Below are 25,871 nucleotides of genomic sequence, written 5' to 3' on the forward strand. Positions count from 1 at the left end.
TGGTATGACTGGTGATTCTGTTATGAATGGGTCACCGAGGAGAAAAAAGCAAAACAAGCTAAGTCACAGAAAACCAGAGAGGTTGGTAACTATGCAGATTGCAGATCCCTGATCTTACCACACAACTAGCAGTAGCCGTGGAGCGTGCCTACGATGTTCCTAGATGCCTCGTCACGGCCGGAGGACTAAATAAGCCTAAAGCCAGAAAAGGGAAAACTGACTGCCCCAGAGCAGACCCCAAAGGAATAGATAGCCCCCACACATGTATTGACGGTGAAACAAGATGAAGGCACAAACACAGGCAGGAAAATAGGCTGAGCAAACGATGGGGCCCAAACTAACTAGACAGGAAAGGAAAGGAAAGACACTGTCTGCAACCTGCAAAAAACCCTACAAAAATCATGTCCAACACTTCTGATAGCAAAATTAACCCTGAAGTCACTAGACTTCTCCCACAATATCAGCACTCAGAAATATTCTGAGACAGAGCAAAAAGAGACCGAACTAGTAAGGGACAAAAAGCCAATTGGCAAAATACTGATAAATAAGAGTGGAAATTCAGCACAGCCCCCAGCTGGGGCTGGCTGACCACATGAAAATCTGAACAGACCAACAAAATCAAGTGTAAACATTAGCAGAAAAACTTAGCTTTAGATGACTGGAACAGAGCTGAAAACCAAGAGCTGACAAGCCAGAAGGAATCACCAGCAACTGAATAGGGCGTCGGCTGTCTTAAATAAAATCTGAGAATCCTGAGGTCCAATCGTCATCCTCATTCTCAGGTGGCAGACCTCCACCGATCAAACCAGCCTCACCACCTCCTGTCACCACCAGAGGGAGTCTGGAAGGGGAACTCACAACTGGTGAACCAGAGAATGAACTCACAACAGTTACCTGTGTGTCGCTGTCCTGATCACTGCTAAGATCTGCCTGTTTGGCAGCTCACCAGCGATCATGTAGCGACACACCAGCGATCCTGACAAGTTCATGTCATTGTCAGGATCACTGGTGAGTCGCTATGTGTGACGGGGCCCTAAGGCTAATGTGAATCATCCATCACTGTATGAATCTGACTTGAATCTGAAATAATATGATTTAACAATGGAGCTTATTTTGAACAATTTTCTATTCTCCTACAATTAGGATATTTTCTTTAAACATAACAGTAGGTCCATAGTTTTTAAATTTTAAGTTATAAAATGTAATTTGCTCATGTGCACAGTTGGAAATAACTACCTTTTCTATTTTTTTCAACTTCTACATTATTAGGTACTATTAAGGAGGATGAAGGAGATGACCTTTTGTTGTCATCAGTGGATGAGTTTTGGTGGTTCCCTCATATGTGGAGTCATATGCAGCCTCATCTTTTCCATAATGAGTCCTCATTGGTGGAGCAAATGATTCTCAATAAAGATTTTGCGCAGGTAAGATAAACTCTGTTAAAAGTAGTTCAAGAGGTGATATAAAATTTCCATTCTGTCTCCTACAGTTATTGACATAGTATTATATTTGAAACCTCATGAATTATTGAAGATTTTTGTTTCAAGATCATTGATTGCTTGTTTGATTAAAGCAGTTGAAGGATTTATTCTTTGCTATGCACATGTAGTAGTGTTGTGAATTCGCTTTCTGGCCTACCTCTGGTTACTGCTGAAGGTGGTGGATCTGGTCAGGTTGATGGAGGGGTTGCGAGTTCTCTTTCTGGGCTCCCTCTGGTGGCTACTGGAGGTAATGGAGCTGATCTGATTAGCAGAGGCTTGCCACCTGATAATGAGGATGACGACTGGAGATCTGTGGTTTCAGACAGGATTTAAGACAGCCGACTCCCTGTTCTGTTCACATTTGATCTGGTTTTGTCTATTTCAATTTTGTGTGGGTCAGCCAGCTCCGGCTGGGGCTGTGCTAAATCACCATCCATATGTTACTGCTTGTGCCAGTTTGTTTTTGTCCCTTATTAGATTGGCCTCTTTTTGCTCTGCTTTCAGAATATACCAGATTTCTGATATAAAGGGCGAAGTCGTGCGACATCAGTATTTTTGCATCAGACGTGTTGGACCTTTTTGCAGGGTTTTTTGCGTGATTGTAGACAGTGTCTTTCCTTTCCTGTCCTGTCTAGTCAGTGTGGGCCCCATGGTTTGCTCAGTCTATTTTCCTACCTGCGTTTCTGTTTTCATCTTGTCTCACTGACAATATATGTTTGGGGGCTAATTATTCCTTTGGTGTCTGCTCTGGGGCAGTTTAGATTTCTTTCCCCTTTCTTGCTTTAGGCTTTGTTAGCTCTCCGTCTGTGCCGAGGCATCTAGGATCATCTCTGGCACGCTCCACGGCTACTGCTAGTTGTGTGGATAGGATCAGGGGTCTGCAATCCCCTTAGTTACCAACCTCTCTGGTTTTCTGTGGCTTAGCTTGGGCTTGCTCTCCTCCTCCGTGACCCAATCATAACAGAATCACCAGCCCAAACAGCAGACTCTAGGGTACTCAAAAGAAGGAAAGAATTGTTAAAAAAAAGAAAAAGTGTCAGAATTTTTTTATATATTTTTTCCTCTTTTTCTCTGGGGCCGTAGGAGAATTTTTTTTCTTTAATGGAGATTAAGCAATTGTCTGATCGTGTTGAGCAGCTCGCTGCTGAAGTGCGGGGAATTGAACCAGGGTGAGGACTCTGCAGAGTTACATTGTCAAAAATTCCGAAAGTGGGTGGTCCTTACTAAATGGAATGACGATGCCCTAGCAGCTGTCTTTTGGAAGGGTTGGGCAGGAACCGAAAAAGACGTTATGGTGGGATTTCATGTTCCCTCTGGTCTTGGCGATTCTATGCCATTGACCATTCAAGTTGATCGGCGTTTACGTGAACGTAAAACTACATGAGAGGCGTTGCCGCCTTTTGAACGAACTTCTGAACCCATGCAATGTGATAGGGTTTTGTCTAGGGCGCAATGTCAGGAGTTTAGAAGGCGTAATAAGCTGTGTTTTTTCTGTGGAGACGCCTCTCATACTATTTTTCTCTGCCCTAAATGAGAAAAACGTTTTGCTCACACATTTGCAGTGGGCAGTGTACAGCCTAAGTTCCTTTTGGCAATTACTCTGATCTGCTCCTTGTCTACATTTTCCGCTAAGGCTTTTGTAGATTCAGGAGTAGCTTTGAATCTGATGGATTTAGACTTTGCTAAACGTTGTGGTTTTCCCATTATACCCCTGCGGACTCCTATCCCTTTGAGGGGTACTGATGTTACTCCTTTGGCGGAGAATAAACCCCAGTTTTGGACCCAGGTGATAATGCGAGTTGCCCCGGACCACCAAGAAAATTGTAAATTTTTGGTTTTGCACAAATTGCATGATACTATTGTTCTGGGTTTTCCCTGGTTGCAAACTCATAATCCTGTTTCGGATTGGAAATCTGTGTCTGTGGTGAGTTGGGGTTGTCAGTGTGTTCTTAGTGACACTCCTGTTTTCTCCACCTCTCCTTAGTCTCATGATATTCCTAATTATTTGGCTGATTTTTCTGATGTATTTAGTGAGAGTAAGTCTGCATCTTTGCCTCCTCATAGGAGTTATGACTGTGCAATTGAGTTAATGCCCGGGTGTAAATTTCCCAAGGGTCGGCTTTTCAACTTATCGGTACCCGAAGATGATGCTATGCGATCTTATATCAAGGAGTCATTGGAGAAGGGTCATATTAGACCATCCTCTTCACCTTTAGGTGCTGGGTTTTTTTTTGTGGCCAAGAAAGATGGTTCATTAAAGCCTTGTATTGACTATCGTTCCCTTAACAAAATCACTGTTAAATATCAGTACCCGTTACCCCTGATTTGTGATTTATTTTCCAGAGTTAAAAGTGCCTGTTGGTTTACCAAGCTTGATCTCCGGGGGCATATCATCTTATTCGCATCAAGCATGGGGATGAATGGAAGATAGCATTTAATACTCCAGAGGGACATTTTGAGTACCTGGTAATGCCTTTTGGGCTCACTAATGCCCCTTCCGTCTTCCAATCTTTTATGAACGATATTTTCCGGGACTTTGTGGATAAGTTTTTGATCATTTATCTGGATGAGATTGTGATCTTTTCCAGTGATTGGGATTCTCATGTGGAACATGTCCGGACTGTGTTCCGGATTTTGAGGGAAAATTCCCTTTATGTTAAGGGATCGAAGTGCCTCTTTGGTGTACACAGGATTTCATTTTTGGGATACATTTTGTCCCCGTCGGCTATTGAAGTGGACCCGGCCAAGGTACAGGCCATTTATGATTGAGTTCAGCCCACTTCTTTGAAGGCTCTCCAGAAGTTTTTGGGTTTTGCTAATTTCTACCGTAAATTTATAAGTAATTTTTCTGGTATTGTCAAACCACTGACTGATCTGACCAAAAAGGGCTCTGATGTGGTGAATTGGTCTCCAGAGACAGTCTCGGCATTTCAGGAGCTTAAGCGGAGATTCACTGCTGCTCCGGTTCTACGACAACCTGATGTCTCACTCCCATTTCAGATGGAAGTAGATGCTTCTGAGATTGGTGCAGGATCCGTTTTGTCCCAAAAAGACCCTGTGACTTCTAAAATGAATCCCTGTGCCTTCTTTTCTCGAACATTCTCCCCATCTGAAAGTAGCTATGACGTGGGGAATCGGAAATTGTTGGCCATGAAATGGGCATTTGAAGAGTGGAGACACTAGTTTGAGGGAGCTAGACATCAAGCTGTGGTCCTCACCGACCACAAGAATTTAATTTATCTTGAATCGGCCAAACGCTTGAATCCTGGACAGGCTAGGTGGGCCTTGTTTTTCACGTGTTTTGATTTTGTGGTCTCTTTTCTTCCGGGCACTAAGAATGTTAAGGCGGACGCTCTTTCTAGTAGTTTCTTTTCAGATTCTCTTATTGTGACTGAGCCTACTACCATTCTAAATGAGGGTGTAGTTCTTGCCGCCATCTCACCGATTTGAGATGTGCCCTGGAGAAATTTCAGGAGGACAAACCTGAACGTTGCCCTATGGGAAAATTGTATGTCCCTGACCAGTGGAGGAAGAGAGTAGTGTCTGAAATTCATTGCTCTGTGTTGGCTGGTCATCCAGGTGTTTTTGGTACCAGAGATTTGGTGAGTTGGTCTTTTTGGTGGCCTGCCTTATCTCGTGATGTCAGGAATTTTGTGCAGTCCTGTGGGACTTGTTCTCAGTCCAAACCCTGTTCTCATTCTAGTGGGTTGTTGATGCCCCTGCCGGTGCCCAAGAGGCCATGGACCCATATCTCAATGGATTTTATTTCCGATCTTCCTGTCCCTCAGAGAATGACTGTTATCTGGGTGATTTGTGATAGATTTTCTTAGATGATCCATCTTGTACCACTCCCAAAGTTGCCATCTTCTTCTGAGTTGGTGCCCTTGTTTTTGCAACAGGTGGTTCGGTTGCACGGGATTCCTGAGAACATTGTGTCGGACAGAGGAGTCCAGTTTATTTCCAGATTTTGGAAAGCTTTTGGTTCCAAACTGGGAATTCAGTTATCTTTCTCCTCTGCATTTCATCCTCAGACCAATGGGCAGACTGAGAGAACAAACCAAACTTTGGAGTCCTATTTGAGATGTTTTATATCTGTTAATCAGGATGACTGGGTCTCATTTTTGCCCTTGGCCGAATTCGCTCTAAACAATAGAGCTAGTTTTGCCACTTTGATGTTACCCTTTTTCTGTAACTTTGGGTTTCATCCTCCATTTTCTTCAGGGCAAGTGGAATCTTAGACCTGCCCAAGTGTGGACACTGTGGTAGAGAGAATGCAGCAGATTTGCGACCAAGTGGTGAATAAGTTGTCCCTCTCTCAGGAAAAAGCACAACGATTTTCCAACCAGCATAGGACCATTGGTCCCCAGTTTAAAGTGGGTGATATGGTTTGGTTGTCGTCAAAGAATATTCCTATGAAGGTTGCGTCTCCAAAGTTTAAGCCAAGATTCATAGGACCTTATAAGATTTTGGAGATTCTTAATCCTGTTTCTTTTCGATTGGCTCTTCCAGCTACGTTTAAGATCCATAACGTGTTTCATAAATCTCTGTTGAAGAGGTTTGTGGAGCTGGTAGTTCCTATGGCGGCGCCTCCTGACCCTGTACTGGTTAAAGGCAATGTGGAATATGAGGTAGAGAAAATATTGGTTTCTTGTTTGACTAGACGGAGACTCCAGTACTTGGTCAAATGGAAGGGTTATGGCCAGGAGGATAATTCTTGGGTCTCTGCTTCTGACATTCATGCCTATAGATTGGTTCGTGCTTTTCACCGGGCCCATCCTGATCGGCCTGGTGGCGTGGATGAGGGTTTTATGATCCCTCCTCACGTGGGGGTACTGTTGTAAATTTGCTTTCTGGCCTACCTCTGGTTACTGCTGAAGGTGGTGGAGCTGGTCAGGTTAATGGAGGGGTTGCGAGTTCTCTTTCTGGGCTCCCTCTGGTGGTTACTGGAGGTAATGGAGCTGATCTGATTAACAGAGGCTTGCCACCTGATAATGAGGACGACGATTGGAGATCTGGGGTTTTAGACTGGATTTAAGACAGCTGACTTCCTCTATCCCTGCTGGTGATTTTTTCCTGCCTCCTGAGGTCTTAGTTTCCAGCTCAGTCCCTGCTTGCTCAGCTAAGTGTTCTTTTGCTATTCTGTTCACATTTATTCTGTTTTGTCTATTTCAGTTTTGTGTGGGTCAGCCAGCTCCGGCTAGGGCTGTGCTGAATCATCATCCATATGTTACTGCTTGTGCCAGTTTGTTTTTGTCCCTTGTTAGATTGGCCTCTTTTGCTCTGCTTTCAGAATATACCAGAGTGTTAATATAGTGGGCGAAGTCGTGCGACTTCAGTATGTTTGCATCAGACGTGTTGGACCTTTATTCAGGGTTTTTTGTGTGATTGCAGACAGTGTCTTTCCTTTCCTGTCCTGGCTAGTCAGTGTGGGCCCCATCATTTGCTCAGTCTATTTTCCTACCTGCATTTCTGTTTTCATCTTGTCTCACTGACAATATATGTTTGTGGGCTATCTATTCCTTTGGGGTCTGCTCTGGGGCAGTTTAGATTTCCCCTTTCTTGCTTTAGGCTTAGTTATCTCTCTGTCTGTGCCGAGGCGTCTAGGATCATCGCTGGCACGATCCACGGCTACAGCTAGTTGTGTGGATAGGATCAGGGGTCTGCAATCCACTTAGTTACCAACCTCTCTGGTTTTCTGTGGCTTAGCTTGGGCTTGCTCTCCTCCTCGGTGACCCAATCATAACATAGTAGTAAATGCACACAACAAAACATATGATCAAAGAAAATCCCAAAAGACTTGTTATTATATCAGCCATAGTACATTTGTAATTATTACCTGTTAAGGCTAATGTAGAAGTCCACCCGGTGCACCCACCCCGACACGCGTTTCGGCGAAGTGGCCTTTGTCAAGTAAACATGGTGATAAAGGATGTAATTATGAAAAAGCTGCAAAAAAAACCATAGTACCCAATAACTCAGTCCCTAGCAGATTCAGCATGACTTGGATAAACAGTGAAGGTAAAAACTACAGAAGAAAACTTGGTACTGGCTCCCTAAAATGCCATTAGCTGTATCACATACCTCTTAAGGAATTGAGAGTGAGTGCAGTGTAAGAAATAAACCCTAGCAGTACACTTATTGACTAGATAAGAATGACTAGAATGACAAAAGGCTATCACCAGTTGAGAAGACCAAAAAGGGCTAGGTTTAAATAGATGCACCTGAAAACACCTGCTGTCTGAAAGGAATGGACAAAGGCAAAAGGTAATCAGCATGTAGACACCAGCAAAATCTGCTGTGGCTCAGCGTACAGAAAAGCACAGGACCGTCAGATCAAATCCTGAGGCATGACATTCTCATTCTGATGAGTCCTGAAGTATATTTTCTCAAATGGAAAGTATAAATAGGGCATTTGTAGGACTATAGGTTGAATTTCATAGAATCATAGATTCTATGATTCTTCCAGGTTGAATTTATAAGGCAGTAGGATTATCTGTTTAATTTGAAAGACATGAGTCTTTTTTAAAATTCATCAATTATGTGAGTATCTATAGATGGCTCTATTATCTGCACAATATTTTAGAAAAATCATGGTCAGCCTATATTTTCTGGAAACAAACTGGAAATCACAATAAATAAAATATAGCAAATAAACCATAAAAAATCAAAAAGATTTTAAATAACCTGTGTCTACAGCTCAAAAAAGATATGTACAAACTGTCTGAATATACAATTAATTGTAAAATTATAATTGCATTCACAATAATACATCAATAAATCAAAGACATTGTAAAAATATCTATTTCTATGAAGTATCCAGGAGTCCAGAAGGATTTGAAACTCTGCTCTTGTTCTTAAAAAAATTGAAGTAATTTTTGGAAAAAAAAGTATGCATACATTTTATTCAAGGATATACTTCCATTATGTAATTTATTTTTTAACTTAGTCCAAGAGGAATGAAACTTTTACACAGAATAGCTTATTATGTGAAGATAAGACATGATATCACCTAAATACCATTACTTGCACTTAATAATAGAAGAGATAAAACTTCATTGGTTTGAAACTGAAAGTCAGCTAAATGTGCCTAGTGAAAGCAAGTTACAATATGTGTTAAAAGATTAGTTATTCCACTCATCAGGGTACAGTTGTTATGTTTCCAGCATTTCATTATATTGGAATCTTTTTGTGGTTGACATTCACTATTAAATTAGAAACACATTCTGATTACTTGGAGATAGCTATCCACATTGTAGTTGTTCATTTTTCCTGAGCGTAGATGTCTATTACATTTGCTGTTTTCGTAATGTTAGAGCAATTTAAGATTTCTAAGACTTGCTGCGTTTGCTTTGTTGATAAGAAAGGTGATATTGTGCTAAATGGATACCACATATTGGCGCTTTCTTGTGCCCCTTTTTAATTGATGAATGAGATATGCCCTGCATAAAATGCATATTATTTAAATTTAGATCAATGTAAATTCTGTATAATCCACTGAATCATTATATCTATTTAAGAGCGCACAAAGGAATCCTATTGAGCATTCGGTGCATTCATTACCTTTTAAATAACCATGTTTGAAATATTGGGCAGGGCTCAAAAGTAATTACAGTGCTTTGCAATTTAATATCTAAAGCTGATTAGAATCCAGAACAATCCCACTTGGTTGTTCTGCATTTCAAATATGTAGTCTAAATTTGAAGGTTATAAATCTTTGAAATTACATTATGAAGCACATTGCTTAAGCCAAGAGTGCTATAAAAATACCTAATCAATTAGGAATTAAATTGTATTCAGCTTTCATAAAAGCATTAGTCCCAGTGATTTCTAATTACTTTATAGTGGCAGTAAGGCATTTCCTATTAGTAAACCACAATGATTCTTTCTACTGCATTAGGCACCTGTTCACATGTGGTATTCTCACATGCCATATTTTGTTCTCACAGTGGATTTATACTTTTTTTTTATATATATTCTCATACCTCTTTAGGAAGAATAAATAAATAGTTTTTAATCATTACAAAAGGAAATTTATTAAGACTATTGCTTCATACACTCTTTTTGAATGTACTATAAAATGCACTGAAGTAAGATATATCTAATATATCTAATGTAACAGGTAGAGTCCATGCCTTAATAAATCTGAAACATATCTGGCCAAGCTCCAGAAAGTCAAATCAAGACCAGCTCATAGCTACTATAATTTACACAAATATTGTAAATTATAGTGCAAATCAATGTAAATTTTTCATGATCTGAGAATCCCCATCCTCTTCTATGAAATCAACACCTTTTTAAAAATATGTGTTGAGAGATCAAACAATATAAGTTGTAATGACCTAAAATGTGTTGACTTTTCAATAATGCAGTTATGATACATAATTCTCCATGTGAGTACTCCCATTCTGACCTTATTTTACTTACAGTGTTCAGCCAAGAAGCTCAGCTCACTTTTCGTTTCTTTTCAGTCTCACTCATGATTCTCAAATTTCCCTCTACACTTCATCCCTTGATGCTCTGCTATAAATACCATGAAGCATCAGTTAAGAATTCCATGGTCGCCTAGAGGCAGTACTATATCTTTCTGCTGTTGAGACAGTATTTATCTTCTCTTCTGTACTTTCAGAAATAAGCTAATATAATATCAAATACAATCAGTAGGCTGAGCTGTTATCTTCTACATTATATAGAGCTCTCTTGTCATCATCAGTAACTGTGATAGGTGTTAGGCGTCGGATTACTGGCACTGCACAGCGGGAATCCAGAGCCAGACATCCTGCGGTCTTCCATTCTCCTCCGACCGCTCGGACTCCTGCTCAGCAATCACAGCGAACCAGGAATTCTCCTCAGACTTGTTCTGTGAGCCTGGATGTTGCTGCAACCTCCGGTGCAGCAATGGTAGCGCAACCTGCTTTGCAGGGAACCGCTCCAGAGGCTAAGTCCTCATGCCGTGCTACTGGGCATGCCCGCAACGTGCCCTCTCAGTGGAGAGCAGGGGTCACATGTGCAGGTCCTGTGTCGGATCTGATTGATCCTTCCTAAAGTATTGGAAGGTCCTGGAAGCGCATGGCTATAAAAGCCCCGCATGGCGGCTCGGCCATGCGCTAGTGTAGCATATTATTTTGTGTGTGTATGGTGATGGATGAATGGACTGGTGTCTGACTCATTATGAAACCCCTACCCTCTGATATTATGAGTGGTGACTGAATGTGCATAGTCAGCTCCAGGGTTGTGGCAAGCTACACGCCACTTGCTCCACGCCTACACTAGCGTCCGTCGGCACCCGGTTCTCGGCGCTGACGCTTGCGGCCTTAGCTGCCGCTGCTCTGCAATATCAGCAGCTATTGGTGTTCGAGGCTGCGACGCCACACGCCGGCTCCTGTGACGTTAACAGGGCCAGCGTCTTTGCATGTATTTTTGCCAAGCGACTGTGTCTGAACAGAGCCGCTCCTAGCGTTCGGGTGACGTTAACCCGTGCGCACTACGGCACCTTCTGGTGCATCTGCCATTGTCCAGCAGCGGTCTAGTCACCTACCGCACGGTGGACCCCGGGTGGCGAACGCACCTCCTATTATTTATATTTGGCACTTTCCGCCGTCCCTAACAATAGGTGATCCCCTCCCCCATGTGGAGAACTTCAAAGTACAGTCCATGCAATTTCATGATACAGGAATTTCTGGTGATGAAGATGGTGACTCCTTTAATATCATGTAAGTCCCAAGGGCATATATATATATATATATATATATATATATATATACAGTTAGGTCCATATCTATTTGGACAGTGACTACATTTTTCTAATTTTGGTTCTAGACATTACCACAATGAATTTAAAACAAAAAAATTCAGATGCAGTTGAAGTTCAGACTTTCAGCTTTCATTTGAGGGTATCCACATTAAAATTGGATTAAGGGTTTAGGAGTTTCAGCTCCTTAACAGGTGCCACCCTGTTTTTAAAGGGACCAAAAGTAAATGGACAATTGACTCCAAGGCTATTTCATGGACAGGTGTGGGCAATCCCTTCGTTATGTCATTCTCAATTAAGCAGATAAAAGGCCTGGAGTTGATTTGAGGTGTGGTGCTTGCATTTGGAAGGTTTTGCTGTGAAGGAAACATGCGGTCAAAGGATGTCTCCATGCAGGTGAAATAAGCCATCCATAAACTGCAAAAACAGAAAAAACCCATCCGAGAAATTGCTACAACATTAGGAGTGGCAAAATCTACAGTTTGGTACATCCTGAGAAAGAAAGAAAGCACTGGTGAACTCATCAATGCAAAAAGACCTGGGCGCCCACAGAAGACAACAGTGGTGGTTGATTGCAGAATAATCTCCATGGTGAAGAGAAACCCCTTCACAACAGCCAACCAAGTGAACAATACTCTCCAGGAGGTAGGCGTATCAATAGCCAAATCTACCATAAAGAGAAGACTGCATGAAAGTAAATGCAGAGGGTTCACTGCACGGTGGAAGCCACTCATAAGCATCAAGAATAAAAAGGCTAGACTGGACTTTGCTAAAAAACATCTAAAAAAGCCAGCACAGTTCTGGAAGAACATTCTTTGGACAGATGAAACCAAGATCAACCTCTACCAGAATGATGGAAAGAGAAAAGTATGGCGAAGGCGTGGTACAGCTCATGATCCAAAGCATACCACATCATCTGTAAAACACGGCGGAGGCAGTGTGATGGCTTGAGCATGCATGGCTGCCAGTGGCACTGGGTCACTTGTGTTTATTGATGATGTGACACAGGACAGAAGCAGCCGAATGAATTCTGAGGTATGCAGAGCCATACTGTGTGCTCAGATCCAGCCAAATGCAGCCAAACTGATTGGTCATTGTTTTATACTACAGACTGACAATGACCCAAAACATAAAGCCAAAGCAACCCAGGAGTTTATTAAAGCAAAGTGGAATATTCTTGAATGGCCAAGTCAGTCACCTGATCTCAACCCAATTGAGCATGCATTTCACTTGTTAAAGACTAAACTTCAGACAGAAAGGCCCATAAATAAACAGCAACTGAAAACCACCTCAGTGAAGGTCTGGCAGAGCATCAAAAAGGAGGAAACACAGCATCTGGTGATGTCCATGAGTTCAAGACTTCAGGCAGTCATTGCCAACAAAGGGTTTTCAACCAAGTACTAGAAATGAACATTTTATTTACAATTATTTAATCTGTCAAATTACTTTTGGTCCCTTTAAAAACAGGGTGGCACATGTTAAGGAGCTGAAACTCCTAAACCCTTCATCCAATTTTAATGTGGTTGCCCTCAAATGACAGCTGGAAGTCTGAACTTCAACTGCATATAAATTGTTTTGTTTAAAATTCATTGTGGTAATGTCTAGAACCAAAATTAGAAAAATGTTGTCTCTGTCCAAATATATATGGACCTAACTGTATATATATATATATATATATATATATACATAGTAGTGCAGCGGTACTACACTTATGCAGTGATGAGGCAGTGACCCAGCAAGTTTCAAAAGCAAAGCATCTCTTTAATGTTCAAATCAGCAAAACATTGCACACAATATCCTATGCATCTCTGCCGGGAAACATCCACTGCATTACAGTTACTAAACACGCCAGTCCACCTCTGACTGGTGCCATGGGCAACTGCACCTCCATGATAATGTGCTACTCACAGCTTTAGATCAATAAGGAATAAATTCTTGGACTTTAAGTGCGCTGCCAGACAGATTCCATAACCACACAAGGTTAAAAAAGTTAACCCTTTAATCCCTACGCGTTTCGAAGCATAACGCTTCTTCTTCAGGGGTTGACACATGAATACAGAGAGCTGTCATCGCATTTATACATACAAGATTCAAATTTGGCGCCATCAAAGACACGAGGTGCGCCGCAAAGGTCAAAGATCAAAGTAATTCAAGCGTTTTGAAGAGTTCATAAAGGTTAAACATTCCATAATTAAAAAACAAATAAATCTTTATTATATTTTGCAGATAAAAGAAGAAAAAAAGGGGAAAAAAAGGAAAAAATGAGAAAAAATGAGGAAAAAGGGGAAGAAAATGAACCCGCGACGTGAGGGCAAGAAAAAGGATCAAAGTCCAGCGGACACACCACTACACCAAGGAGAGTGCTCGAATTTAAAAAAGGAATTATAATCCAACAATCGGAATGAATCTCCGAAATAAAAATGTGTAAGAGTGATGATTAAATGATACATACACGTGTATGATTAAAAATATGTTAAAAAGGAATTAGTGTATGGATAATAAATAAATGAAAAATAAAAAATAAAATTATAAAATGTGTCACCAATTATTTTAGTTCAAATTCCATGAGAGATCAGTGGCGTGGGTCAATGGGCAAAAAATCAACCACGGAAAAAACAAGATCGCTCACCGCCCAAGGCAGAAGGACAAAACAAAAAAAGCAACAATACTTTAAAGGATTAAATATATTCGTTAAATATATATATAAAAACGGGAAACTATATAGCGAGATCCACTTAAACATGGATTAATTCATATAGAAAAAGGAAATTTGTATGCAAGCTGCAATTAAGAACAGAAAAACGCATTACTTATTTTATTTCAGAAGTCTATTTGGGATCCGAGATTCTAAGAGCATGAACCAGACCAACAGAAAAAAATTGTACGAAACGAAAAAATGAAAAATAATGATCATAAAACCAAGGGAATGTATAGAAAAAATTACACATTGCGTTATATATAAAGGAAAAGCACAAGATATATAAATAAATAAAAATTGCGTCAATGTGCATACAGGAATAGATAAAAATATTGTTATAATATGCAAATAAAAGTGAAATTGGTAGAATTATTCACAAGAAAACAGAGTTTAAAAAGCATATACCCGATTAACTGAAATAAATTAATAAAAGGTTATAGTACCGAAAAAATGTGTATGGATGAAATTAACCCATTGTGTGGGTGTAAAAATTTTTTTTTATTATATATATATATTGGAAAAACAACGGAGAAGATTATACTATTGTGTATTTGTGAAAAAATATGAACAAATGAAGAATGAAGATGAAAATGTATATATGTGAAGGATATGATCAAAGATTGGGGAGCATAGACCCGAATGAGCGAAAATAAATAGCACAAAGCGAAAAATGTGGGGGAGATTAACCCATCGCACCAAATGAAGAGAAGGGGAAGGGACCACATGTGTGAAACGTGAAGGAGGGGGATACACACCAAAATCACAGTGTATGGAGGGACATGAAATCAAAGATTGTATAATAAAATTATACAATGAAAAATTGTACAAAAAATGTGTAATAAAATTGTATAATAAAATGGATTATAAACCTCATAAATATATATGATTACAGAAGACAATAAAATGAATGGATTAAACAATTAGTGAAAGTTACAGATAACAGAAAAAAAAGAATCTCAAAGGAACACTTCAGAAATTTCATTTAACCCATTAGGTTTCAAAGTGTTCTACCTATAAATCCAGAAGATTTCTTTCCTATTTAGTTGTCCCATCCTGTCAGGATGGTTAAAGGGAATCTGTTCGATAGGACTAATCTTTAATCCTTGAGGGTTTTTGTCATGTTTCAAGAAAAAATGTCTAGATAGACCATGCAAAAGAAAGCCCTTTTTAATATTATGTCTATGGGAGTTCATTCTAAGATGTAGCGGTTGTGTGGTTCTGCCGACATATTGTCTCCCACAGTCACACTCAATTAAATAAATAACATATTCAGAAGTGCAATTAAGAAAATCACGGATAGGAAAAGATTCATCTGTAGTAGTGGATCTGAAATATTTCATTCTATGTGTAATGTTACTGCAACAAGCACAATTTTTCTTTCCACAACGGAAAATGCCCCTTGGTGAATTATTGGTAATTACTCGGGTTTCTGTCTTATTTTTTAGACGACTGGGGGCTACAAAATTCTTGATATTAGGAGCCCTCCTAAAAGTCTCCTAACATTACACATAGAATGAAATATTTCAGATCCACTACTACAGATGAATCTTTTCCTATCCGTGATTTTCTTAATTGCACTTCTGAATATGTTATTTATTTAATTGAGTGTGACTGTGGGAGACAATATGTCGGCAGAACCACACAACCGCTACATCTTAGAATGAACTCCCATAGACATAATATTAAAAAGGGCTTTCTTTTGCATGGTCTATCTAGACATTTTTTCTTGAAACATGACAAAAACCCTCAAGGATTAAAGATTAGTCCCATCGAACAGATTCCCTTTAACCATCCTGACAGGATGGGACAACTAAATAGGAAAGAAATCTTCTGGATTTATAGGTTGAACACTTTGAAACCTAATGGGTTAAATGAAATTTCTGAAGTGTTCCTTTGAGATTCTTTTTTTTCTGTTATCTGTAACTTTCACTAATTGTTTAATCCATTCATTTTATTGTCTTCTGTAATCATATATATTTATGAGGTTTATAATCCATTTTATTATACAATTTTATTACACATTTTTTGTACAATTTTTCATTGTATAATTTTATTATACAATCTTTGATTTCATGTCCCTCCATACACTGTGATTTTGGTGTGTATCCCCCTCCTTCACGTTTCACACACGTGGTCCCTTCCCCTTCTCTTCATTTGGTGCGATGGGTTAATCTCCCCCACATTTTTCGCTTTGTGCTATTTATTTTCACTCATTCGGGTCTATGCTCCCCAATCTTTGATCATATCCTTCACATATATACATTTTCATCTTCATTCTTCATTTGTTCATATTTTTTCACAAATACACAATAGTATAATCTTCTCCGTTGTTTTTCCAATATATATAATAAAAAAAATTTTTTTACACCCACACAATGGGTTAATTTCATCCATACACATTTTTTCGGTACTATAACCTTTTATTAATTTATTTCAGTTAATCGGGTATATGCTTTTTAAACTCTGTTTTCTTGTGAATAATTCTACCAATTACACTTTTATTTGCATATTATAACAATATTTTTATCTATTCCTGTATGCACATTGACGCAATTTTTATTTATTTATATATCTTGTGCTTTTCCTTTATATATAACGCAATGTGTAATTTTTTCTATACATTCCCTTGGTTTTATGATCATTATTTTTCATTTTTTCGTTTCGTACAATTTTTTTCTGTTGGTCTGGTTCATGCTCTTAGAATCTCGGATCCCAAATAGACTTCTGAAATAAAATAAGTAATGCGTTTTTCTGTTCTTAATTGCAGCTTGCATACAGATTTCCTTTTTCTATATGAATTAATCCATGTTTAAGTGGATCTCGTTATATAGTTTCCCGTTTTTATATATATATTTAACAAATATATTTAATCCTTTAAAGTATTGTTGCTTTTTTTGTTTTTTGTTTTTTCCTTCTACCTTGGGCGGTGAGCAATCTCGTTTTTTCCGCGGTTGATTTTTTGCCCATTGACCCACACCACTGATCTCTCATGGAATTTGAAATAAAATAATTGGTGACACATTTTATAATTTTATTTTTTATTTTTCATTTATTTATTATCCATACACTAATTCCTTTTTAACATATTTTTAATCATACACGTGTATGTATCATTTAATCATCACTCTTACACATTTTTATTTCGGAGATTCATTCCGATTGTTGGATTATAATTCCTTTTTTAAATTCGAGCACTCTCCTTGGTGTAGTGGTGTGTCCGCTGGACTTTCATCCTTTTTCTTTCCCTCATGTCGCGGGTTCATTTTCTTCCCCTTTTTTCTCATTTTTTATCATTTTTTCCTTTTTTTCCCCTTTTTTTCTTCTTTTATCTGCAAAATATAATAAAGATTTATTTGTTTTTTAATTATGGAATGTTTAACCTTTATGAACTCTTCAAAATGCTTGAATTACTTTGATCTTTGACCTTTGCGGCGCACCTCGTGTCTTTGATGGCGCCAAATTTGAATCTTGTATGTATAAATGCGATGACAGCTCTCTGTATTCATGTGTCAACCCCTGAAGAAGAAGCGTTATGCTTCGAAAAGCGTAGGGATTAAAGGGTTAACTTTTTTAACCTTGTGTGGTTATGGAATCTGTCTGGCAGCGCACTTAAAGTCCAAGAATTTATTCCTTATTGATCTGTGGTGCGGTTCCGCTGTGGACCGTTGGACGTGCAGCAGGCTGACATACTATACATGCTTTACTTTCTCTTTGAGAAGGTGAGTATAATACTTTTAGTATTTGTACATTTTACCCGGATAAGACCCTATTGCGCTCTTGTTTCAACCTTTTAGTGAATACAATTTCTACTCACAGCTTTACACAGTACACGATATCCTTCAGTTTACAGTCACTAAATACGCAGAACTCCTCTTTAGACCAGTTGCCGTGGGAAACTGCACCACCGTGTTAATGTTCTAGTCACAGCATTACACGCAGTCGGGAAACATATCCTCCAGTTTACAGTCACCTAACATGCCAGTCTTCCTCTGACCTGTTGCCATGGGCAACTGCACCGTTGTACACACTGTGGGTGCCCAGCTATTCAGCTGCCTTGGCTGTTTGGCTCCGCTTGCCTACATTCCCTCACACAGGTAGAGCTTTGCAGAGCCGCCTGCTCTGTGCTCCTGCCAACACCAGACTGACACTGACTCTATACCAGACACACCCAAACCCTATACTGCAGTGTTTTAACCAGCAATCTGTGACCTTTAGTCACATGGAAAACCTAGCCAGGAATGAAACGGACTGCACGAATACCATCTGTTTCAAAACACAAAAGCCCAGAGCATGCATTCCCTAAATCTGCCTTGGTCAACTAGCATGTCCAAGACCTATACTCACTTATTTTTATTCTGCATTACAATCACAGCTACACCTGTGACTGCAATGCACTCCCATGGCCTCAAAATGCCTCCGTGTGCATTCTGGGGGTAGCACACAGCAACCCCTACATATGACACCGGTCACTGCCTCACAATTGCAATCACAGTTACAACGTGACTGCAATGTACTCCCATGGCCTCAATACGCCTCCGTGCACATCCGGTGGGGACACACATCACCCCCTCCATGTGACACCGGTCACTGACTCACAATATAAAGATTGTTATATCTATCAATATATCTTATAATTGGGGACTAGTTATAGAATAGATTTATAAAAAATCAATGGGCTGCTATTTTAAGCTTTTTTATTCTTAATTCCCATGAGACATGCTCATTTAATCATATGGGTGTCTTACTATACATTGTTGAGGATTTTTGTTTTAACACAAGCATAAGTATTTAACATAGAGTTATAACACTGATTTTGTGATAAAGCCAAAAGCATTAATTGAATTTAGAAAATCAAGAGACCCTTGTTTGATGAAGAAACAAAACAAATTCAAACAAACTCATGCATATTCTAAATAGTATTAAAGTACCATACCTTTAAACTATTACCTCCTATAGTATATACCCTGCTCCAAAAATGAGAACTTTCAAATCAAGCATTGGATCTCAATGAGCAAAAGTTTAAGTTAAAAATATTTACTGACATGAAATTTTGAACTGTTGAACTCACTGAGAAGAAAATAGCGTATCATTGGTCTGTGGAGCCCAAAATCCCATATGTAGTGTAGTAAATAAATCAGGACCTTATCCTACAAATCCAAATGGTTACACACTAACAGCTGCTCATGATTAATTACAGTCCTACACACCCTGTAACAACATAGCAAAAGTTTGTAATGAAAATCATGAAAAGTCTGTAATGAAAATCAGTAATAAAAACTTACGTACAAAATTTATAGAGTGACACTTTTATAGATCGGGTCACACTATGTTTGTTTATTTTTTTAACATAAAATTTGTTTAAGAAGTTTTTATTAGTGTATTATTGTATTATGATTATTATGTATATTTATTTAAAATATTTTTTCTTTCTTTTTACTTTTTCAACTTTCTTACTTAACCCCTTCACTTCCAAGGGTGGTTTGCACGTTAATTCCCTGGCCAATTTTTACAATTCTGACCACTGCCCCTTTATGAGGTAATAACTCTGAAATGCTTCCATGGATCTTGGTGATTCAGACAATGTTTTCTCGTGACATATTGTACTTCATGTTAGTGGTAAAATTTCATTCAAATAACTTGTGTTTATTTGTGAAAAAAGCAGAAATTTGGCAAAAATTTTGAAAATGTTGCAATTTTCCAACTTTGAATTTTTATGCCCTTAAATCACAGAGATACGGCACACAAAAAAATTAATAAGTAACATTTCCCACATGTTTACTTTAAATCAGCACAATTTGGAACCAAGATTTTACTTTGTTAGGAAGTTATAAGGGTTAAAAGTTGACCAGCGATTTCTCATTTTTGCAACACAATTTTATTTTTAAGGACCACATCACATTTGAAGCCACTTTGAGGGGTCTGTATGATAGAAAATACCCAAAAGTGACACCATTCTAAAAACTGCACCCCGTAAGGTGCTCAAAACCACATTCAAGAAGTTTATTAACCCTTCAGGTGCTTCACAGGAATTTTTTGAATATTTAAAAAAAATGAACATTTAACTTTTTTTCACAAAAAAAAATAATTCAGGTTCAATTTTTTTATTTTACAAGGGTAACAGGAGAAACTGGACTGCAAAAGTTATTGTGCAATTTGTCCTGAGTACGCTGATACCTAATATGTGGGGGGAAACCACTGTTTCGGTGCATGGCAGAGCTCAGAAGGGAAGGAGCGCCGTTTGACTTTTTCAATGCAAAATTGGCTGGAATTCAGATCGGACGCCATGTCACGTTTGGAGAGCCCCTGATGTACCTAAACAGTGGAAACCCCCCACGAGTGACCCAATTTTGGAAACTAGATCCCCCAGGGAACTTATCTAGATATGTGGTGAGAACTTTGAACCCACAAGGGCTTAGCAGAAGTTTATAACGTACAGCGGTACAATTAAAAAATCATATTTTTTCCACAAAAATGATCTTTTCACCACCAATTTTTATTTTCCCAAAGGTAACAGGACCATAAAAGTTATTGTGCAATTTGTCCTGAGTACGCTGATACCCCATATGCAGGTGTAAACGACTATTTGGGCGCATGGCAGAGCTCGGAAGGGAAGCAGTGCCATTTGACTTTTTTGGCTGGAGTTGAGATCGGACACCATGTCGCGTTTGGAAAGCCCCTGATGTACCAAAACAGTGGAAACCCCCACAAATGACACCATTTTGGAAACTAGATCCCCCAAGGAACTTATCTAGATGTGTGGTGAGAACTTTGAACACCCAAGGGCTTCACAGAAGTTTATAACGTACAGCCGTACAATTAAAAAATCATATTTTTCCACAAAAATGATCTTTTCACCCTCAATTCTTATTTTTCCAAGGGTATCAGGACCCTAAAAGTTATTGTGCAACTTGTCGTGAGTACAGAGATACCACATATGTAGGTGTAAACGACTATTTGACCGCATGGCAGAGCTTGGAAGGGAAGCAGCGCCATTTGACGTTTTTGGCTGGAATTGAGATCGGACACCATGTCGCGTTTGGAAAGCCCCTGATGTACCAAAACAGTGGAAACCCCCACAAATGACACCATTTTGGAAACTAGGCCCCCCAAGGAACATATATAGATGTGTGCTGAGCACTTTGAACCTCCCAGTGCTTCACAGAAGTTTATAATGCCCGGGTGTGAATTTAAAAAAAACGTATTTTTTCCACAAACATGATCTTTTAGTCCCCAATTTTTTTATTTTCCCAAGGGTACCAGGAGAAATTGGACCCAAAAGTTGTTGTCCAATTTGTCCTGAGTACGATGATACCCCATATGTGGGAGAAAACTACTGTCTGGGCACACGTCGGGGCTCGGAAGGGAAGTAGTGACGTTTTGGAATGCAGACTTTGATGGAATGGTCTGCATGTGTCATGTTACCTTTGGAGAGCCCCTGATGTACCTAAACAGTAGAAACCCCGCACAAATGACACCATTTTGGAAACTAGACCCCCTGAGGAACTTATCAAGATGTGTGGTGAGCACTTTGAACCTCCCAGTGCTTCACAGAAGTTTATAATGCCCGGGCATGAAAATAAAAAAATCACATTTTTTCCACAAACATGATCATTTAGTCCCCAATTTTTTTATTTTCCCAAAGGTACCAGGAGAAATTGGACCCCAAAAGTTGTTGTCCAATTTGTCCTGAGTACGATGATACCCCTTATTTGGGAGAAAACTACTGTCTGGGAACACGTCGGGGCTCAGAAGGGAAGTAGTGATGTTTTGGAATACAGACTTTGATGGAATGGTCTGCAGGTGTCATGTGCGTTTGGAGAGCCTCTGATGTGCCTAAACTATTCAAACTTCCCTCAAGTGACCCCATTTTGTAAACTAGACCCCTACGGAACTTATCTAGATGTGTGGTGAGCACTTTGAACCCCCAAGTGCTTCACAGAAGTTTATAACGCCCGGGCGTGAAAATAAAAAAAATCATATTTTTTTCCACAAAAAGGATATTTTTGAGCCAATTTTTTATTTTCCTAAGGGTAACAGGAGAAATTGAACCCCAAAAGTTGTTTTGCAATTTGTCCTGAGTAGACTGATACCCCATATGTGTGGGTAAAACACTGTCTGGGCGCATGGCAGAGCTTGAAAGGGAAGGAGCACCATTTGACTTTTTCAACGCTGAATTGGCTGGAATTGATATCAGACATCATGTTTCGTTTGGAGAGCACCTGATGTGCCCAAACAGTGGAAACCCCCCAATTCTAACTCCAACCCTAACTCCAACACACCCCTAACCCTAGCCCTAGCCCTAACCCTAGCCATAACCCTAGCCCTAACCCTAGCCCTAACCATAACCCTAGCCCTAACCCTAACCCTAATGGGAAAATGGAAATAAATACATTTTTTAATTTTATTATTTTTCCCTAACTAAGGGGGTGATAACGGGGGGTTTGATTTATTATTTATGGTGGTTTTTATATTTGGCAGCTGTCACACGCTAAAAGATGCTTTTTATTGTAAAAATATTTTTTGCATCACCACATTTTGAGAGCTATAATTTTGCTATATTTTGACCCACCGAGTCTTGTGAGGTCTTATTTTTTGCGGGACGAGTTGCCATTTTTATTTGTATCATGTTCGGGCACGTGACATCTTTTGATCGCTTTTTATTCCAATTTTTGGGACGCAGAATGAACAAACACCAGCGTTTCATATATTTCTTTTAGGGGGTGCGCTTACACCGTTCTGCGTGCGGTAAAGTTGATAAAGCAGTTTTATTCTTCAGGTCAGTACGGTTACAGCGATACCTCATTTATGTTTTTTTATGTTTTGGCGATTTTATGCAATGAAAACAATTTTATATAAAAATTATTTTTGCATCGCTTTATTCTGTGAGCTATAACTTTTTTATTTTTTTGCTGATGACGCTCTTTGGATTCGCGGTGGATACTGCGTCCATTTGTTATATAGAACCACGTGGGACGGCCGCAGGCGCTCCCTTGCAGTGTTGGTGTCTCCCTTAAAGCCCAGTCACTAAGAGCTCACAGTACAACTTATTGTACATTGATGAAGGTCCTAGACCGAAACGTCTGTATGTATGTACTGCAACTCATTAAAACCACCTTTCTGCATCAGAATCTTTTTGGTGTGTGCCAAGTCTATATTAATTGAAGTTCACGGATTGGGATCCTACTTGTGCACCACCTCCGGTTACCAGGGTTGTGCCAACGGTTTTGTTCTAACAGGCGCTACACAGGCCTCCTCCTTGCCTGCGCTTTGCAGGCATGAGGAAGCCAGCTCCCTGCAGGCCCCCGAAGATCCCCGCTGCCATATTGGATCCGGGGACCTGCAGGGAAGGAGACCCCCGCAGCAGCGCTGCACATTGCGCTGCTGTGGGGGGCTCAGGTAAGCACGTAGGGAGCCCCCTCCCTGCCGATGCTTCCCTTTAACCCCCGGTACACTGCGATTGTGTTTGATTGCGGTGTGCAAGGGGTTAACGTGTTGGGGACGGTCCGTGACCACCCCTGACACAATGTGTTGGGGGTCAGCTGTGATAATCAGCTGACAACTGGCAGCGATCAGCGGCGCTCACCACGTGAGCGCAGCTTATCACACTAGACGTACTATTCCATCCTTGGGACTTAGGTCCCAGGTCACATGGACGGAATTGTATGTCCATTGTAGGAAAGGGTTTAATACTTCTATTGGAATTTCACTTTTTTACTTTGATGGCTTGTAATGCAGTGCAATGCACCAGCATTACAATGCATTATACCTATACAGAAGCTTCATAGATCAATGCTCTGAGCATGGCCTAAGAAGCTTTCTGTAGCTTGATAGTTCGGGGGTCGTCATGATGACCTTGTGTCACGATGGCAACGATTGGGCCCCTGGGGGGGCACCAATCTGAAGGCGAAGGGATCTCCCCCCTCTGTTAGCCTTTTAAATGTTGCAATCACTCTCGATCACAGCATTTATGGAGTTAAGCAGCCTGGCTGCTAGTGCAGGAGCTCAGCCACTAGCAGCTCTGAGAGCTGGCTGTGATCAGGCAGGAGGTGCTGATATTTCAGCACCTCCTGCATGATCATGCTGTGATCGGTCAGTTGTGCACTTTTATACAGTCATATGTAAAAGTTTGGGCACCCCTATTAATGTTAACCTTTTTTCTTTATAACAATTTTGGTTTTTGCAACAGCTATTTCAGTTTCATATATCTAATAACTGATGGACTCAGTTATATTTCTGGATTCAAATCAGGTTTATTGTACTAACAGAAAATGTGCAATCTGCATTTAAACAAAATTTGACCGGTGCAAAAGTATGGGCACCCTTATCATTTTCTTGATTTGAACACTCCTAACTACTTTTTACTGACTTCCTGAAGCACTAAATTGGTTTTGTAACCTCATTGAGCTTTGAACTTCATAGCCAGGTGTATCAAATCATGAGAAAAGGTATTTAAAGTGGCCACTTGCAAGTAGTTCTCCTATTTGATTCTCCTATGAAGAGTGGCATCATGGGCTCCTCAAAACAACTCTCAAATGATCTGAAAACAAAGATTATTCAACATAGCTTTTCAGGGGAAGGATACAAAAAGTTGTCTCAGAGATTTAACCTGTCAGTTTCCACTGTGAGGAACATAGTAAGGAAATGGAAGAACACAGGTACAGTTCTTGTTAAGCCCAGAAGTGGCAGGCCAAGAAAAATATCAGAAAGGCAGAGAAGAAGAATGGTGAGAACAGTCGAGGACAATCCACAGACCACCTCCAAAGACCTGCAGCATCATCTTGCTGCAGATGGTGTCACTGTGCATCGGTCAACAATACAGCGCACTTTGCACAAGGAGAAGCTGTATGGGAGAGTGATGCGAAAGAAGCCGTTTCTGCAAGCACGCCACAAACAGAGTCGCCTGAGGTATGCAAAAGCACATTTGGACAAGCCAGTTACATTTTGGAAGAAGGTCCTGTGGACTGATGAAACAAAGATTGAGTTGTTTGGTCATACAAAAAGGCGTTAGGCATGCGCTGTATTGTTGACCGATGCACAGTGACACCATCTGCAGCAAGATGATGCTGCAGGTCTTTGGAGGTGGTCTGTGGATTGTCCTTGACTGTTCTCACCATTCTTCTTCTCTGCCTTTCTGACATTTTTCTTGGCCTGCCACTTCTGGGCTTAACAAGAACTGTACCTGTGTTCTTCCATTTCCTAACTATGTTCCTCACAGTGGAAACTGACAGGTTAAATTACTGAGACAACTTTTTGTATCCTTCCCCTGAAAAGCTATGTTGAATAATCTTTGTTTTCAGATCATTTGAGAGTTGATTTGAGGAGCCCATGATGCCACTCTATAGGAGAATCAAATAGGAGAACTACTTGCAAGTGGCCACTTTAAATACCTTTTCTCATGATTTGATATACCTGGCTATGAAGTTCAAAGCTCAATGAGGTTACAAAACCAATTTAGTGCTTCAGGAAGTCAGTAAAAAGTAGTTAGGAGTGTTCAAATCAAGAAAATGATAAGGGTGCCCATACTTTTGCACCGGTCAAATTTTGTTTAAATGCAGATTGCACATTTTCTGTTAGTACAATAAACCTGATTTGAATCCAGAAATATAACTGAGTCCATCAGTTATTAGATATTAGTGACCATATGCCAAATGTGGAATTGACAGAGCTATGTCCGCTATGGCACCATGCGGACACAGCGGAAATGATAAAATTTATTTAATTATTTTGGTTGAAGATAGCTGATATTTTCTGCATCATGCACCACACAGTAGGCCTTCAGTAATACTCCCAGGTTGGAATTATTAATGATTTGTGGATTTTATGACTATGGGAATTTTTATACACAGGCTTACAAGGCTGGGATATTGACATGCTTACATTTAGTTACATTTTTGCAATATTTAAGCTTTCATTATTAACAAAGAATTGAATATCAATACAGACA

At 39.8% G+C, this 25,871-nt stretch overlaps 1 protein-coding gene across 4 annotated transcripts in view; it reads left to right on the forward strand.

The window, feature by feature from the left end:
- Positions 1-25,871, forward strand: part of LOC141086132 (bifunctional heparan sulfate N-deacetylase/N-sulfotransferase 4-like) — a 975,622-nt gene that overhangs the window by 395,576 nt on the left and 554,175 nt on the right. For all 4 annotated transcript variants that reach the window (XR_012231517.1, XR_012231516.1, XM_073571871.1 and 1 more), the window contains exon 4: positions 1,270-1,424. Coding sequence is in view for 2 of the 4 variants with exons in the window: in XM_073571871.1 (XP_073427972.1) it covers positions 1,270-1,424 (155 nt within the window). In the remaining 2 variants the exon portion in view is untranslated. The remainder of the gene's footprint in view (positions 1-1,269; positions 1,425-25,871) is intronic.

This window comes from Dendrobates tinctorius, unplaced genomic scaffold, assembly GCF_039654945.1.
Source record: "Dendrobates tinctorius isolate UK_male_01 unplaced genomic scaffold, ASM3965494v1 ptg000030l, whole genome shotgun sequence".
Taxonomy (NCBI): Eukaryota; Metazoa; Chordata; class Amphibia; order Anura; family Dendrobatidae; genus Dendrobates; species Dendrobates tinctorius.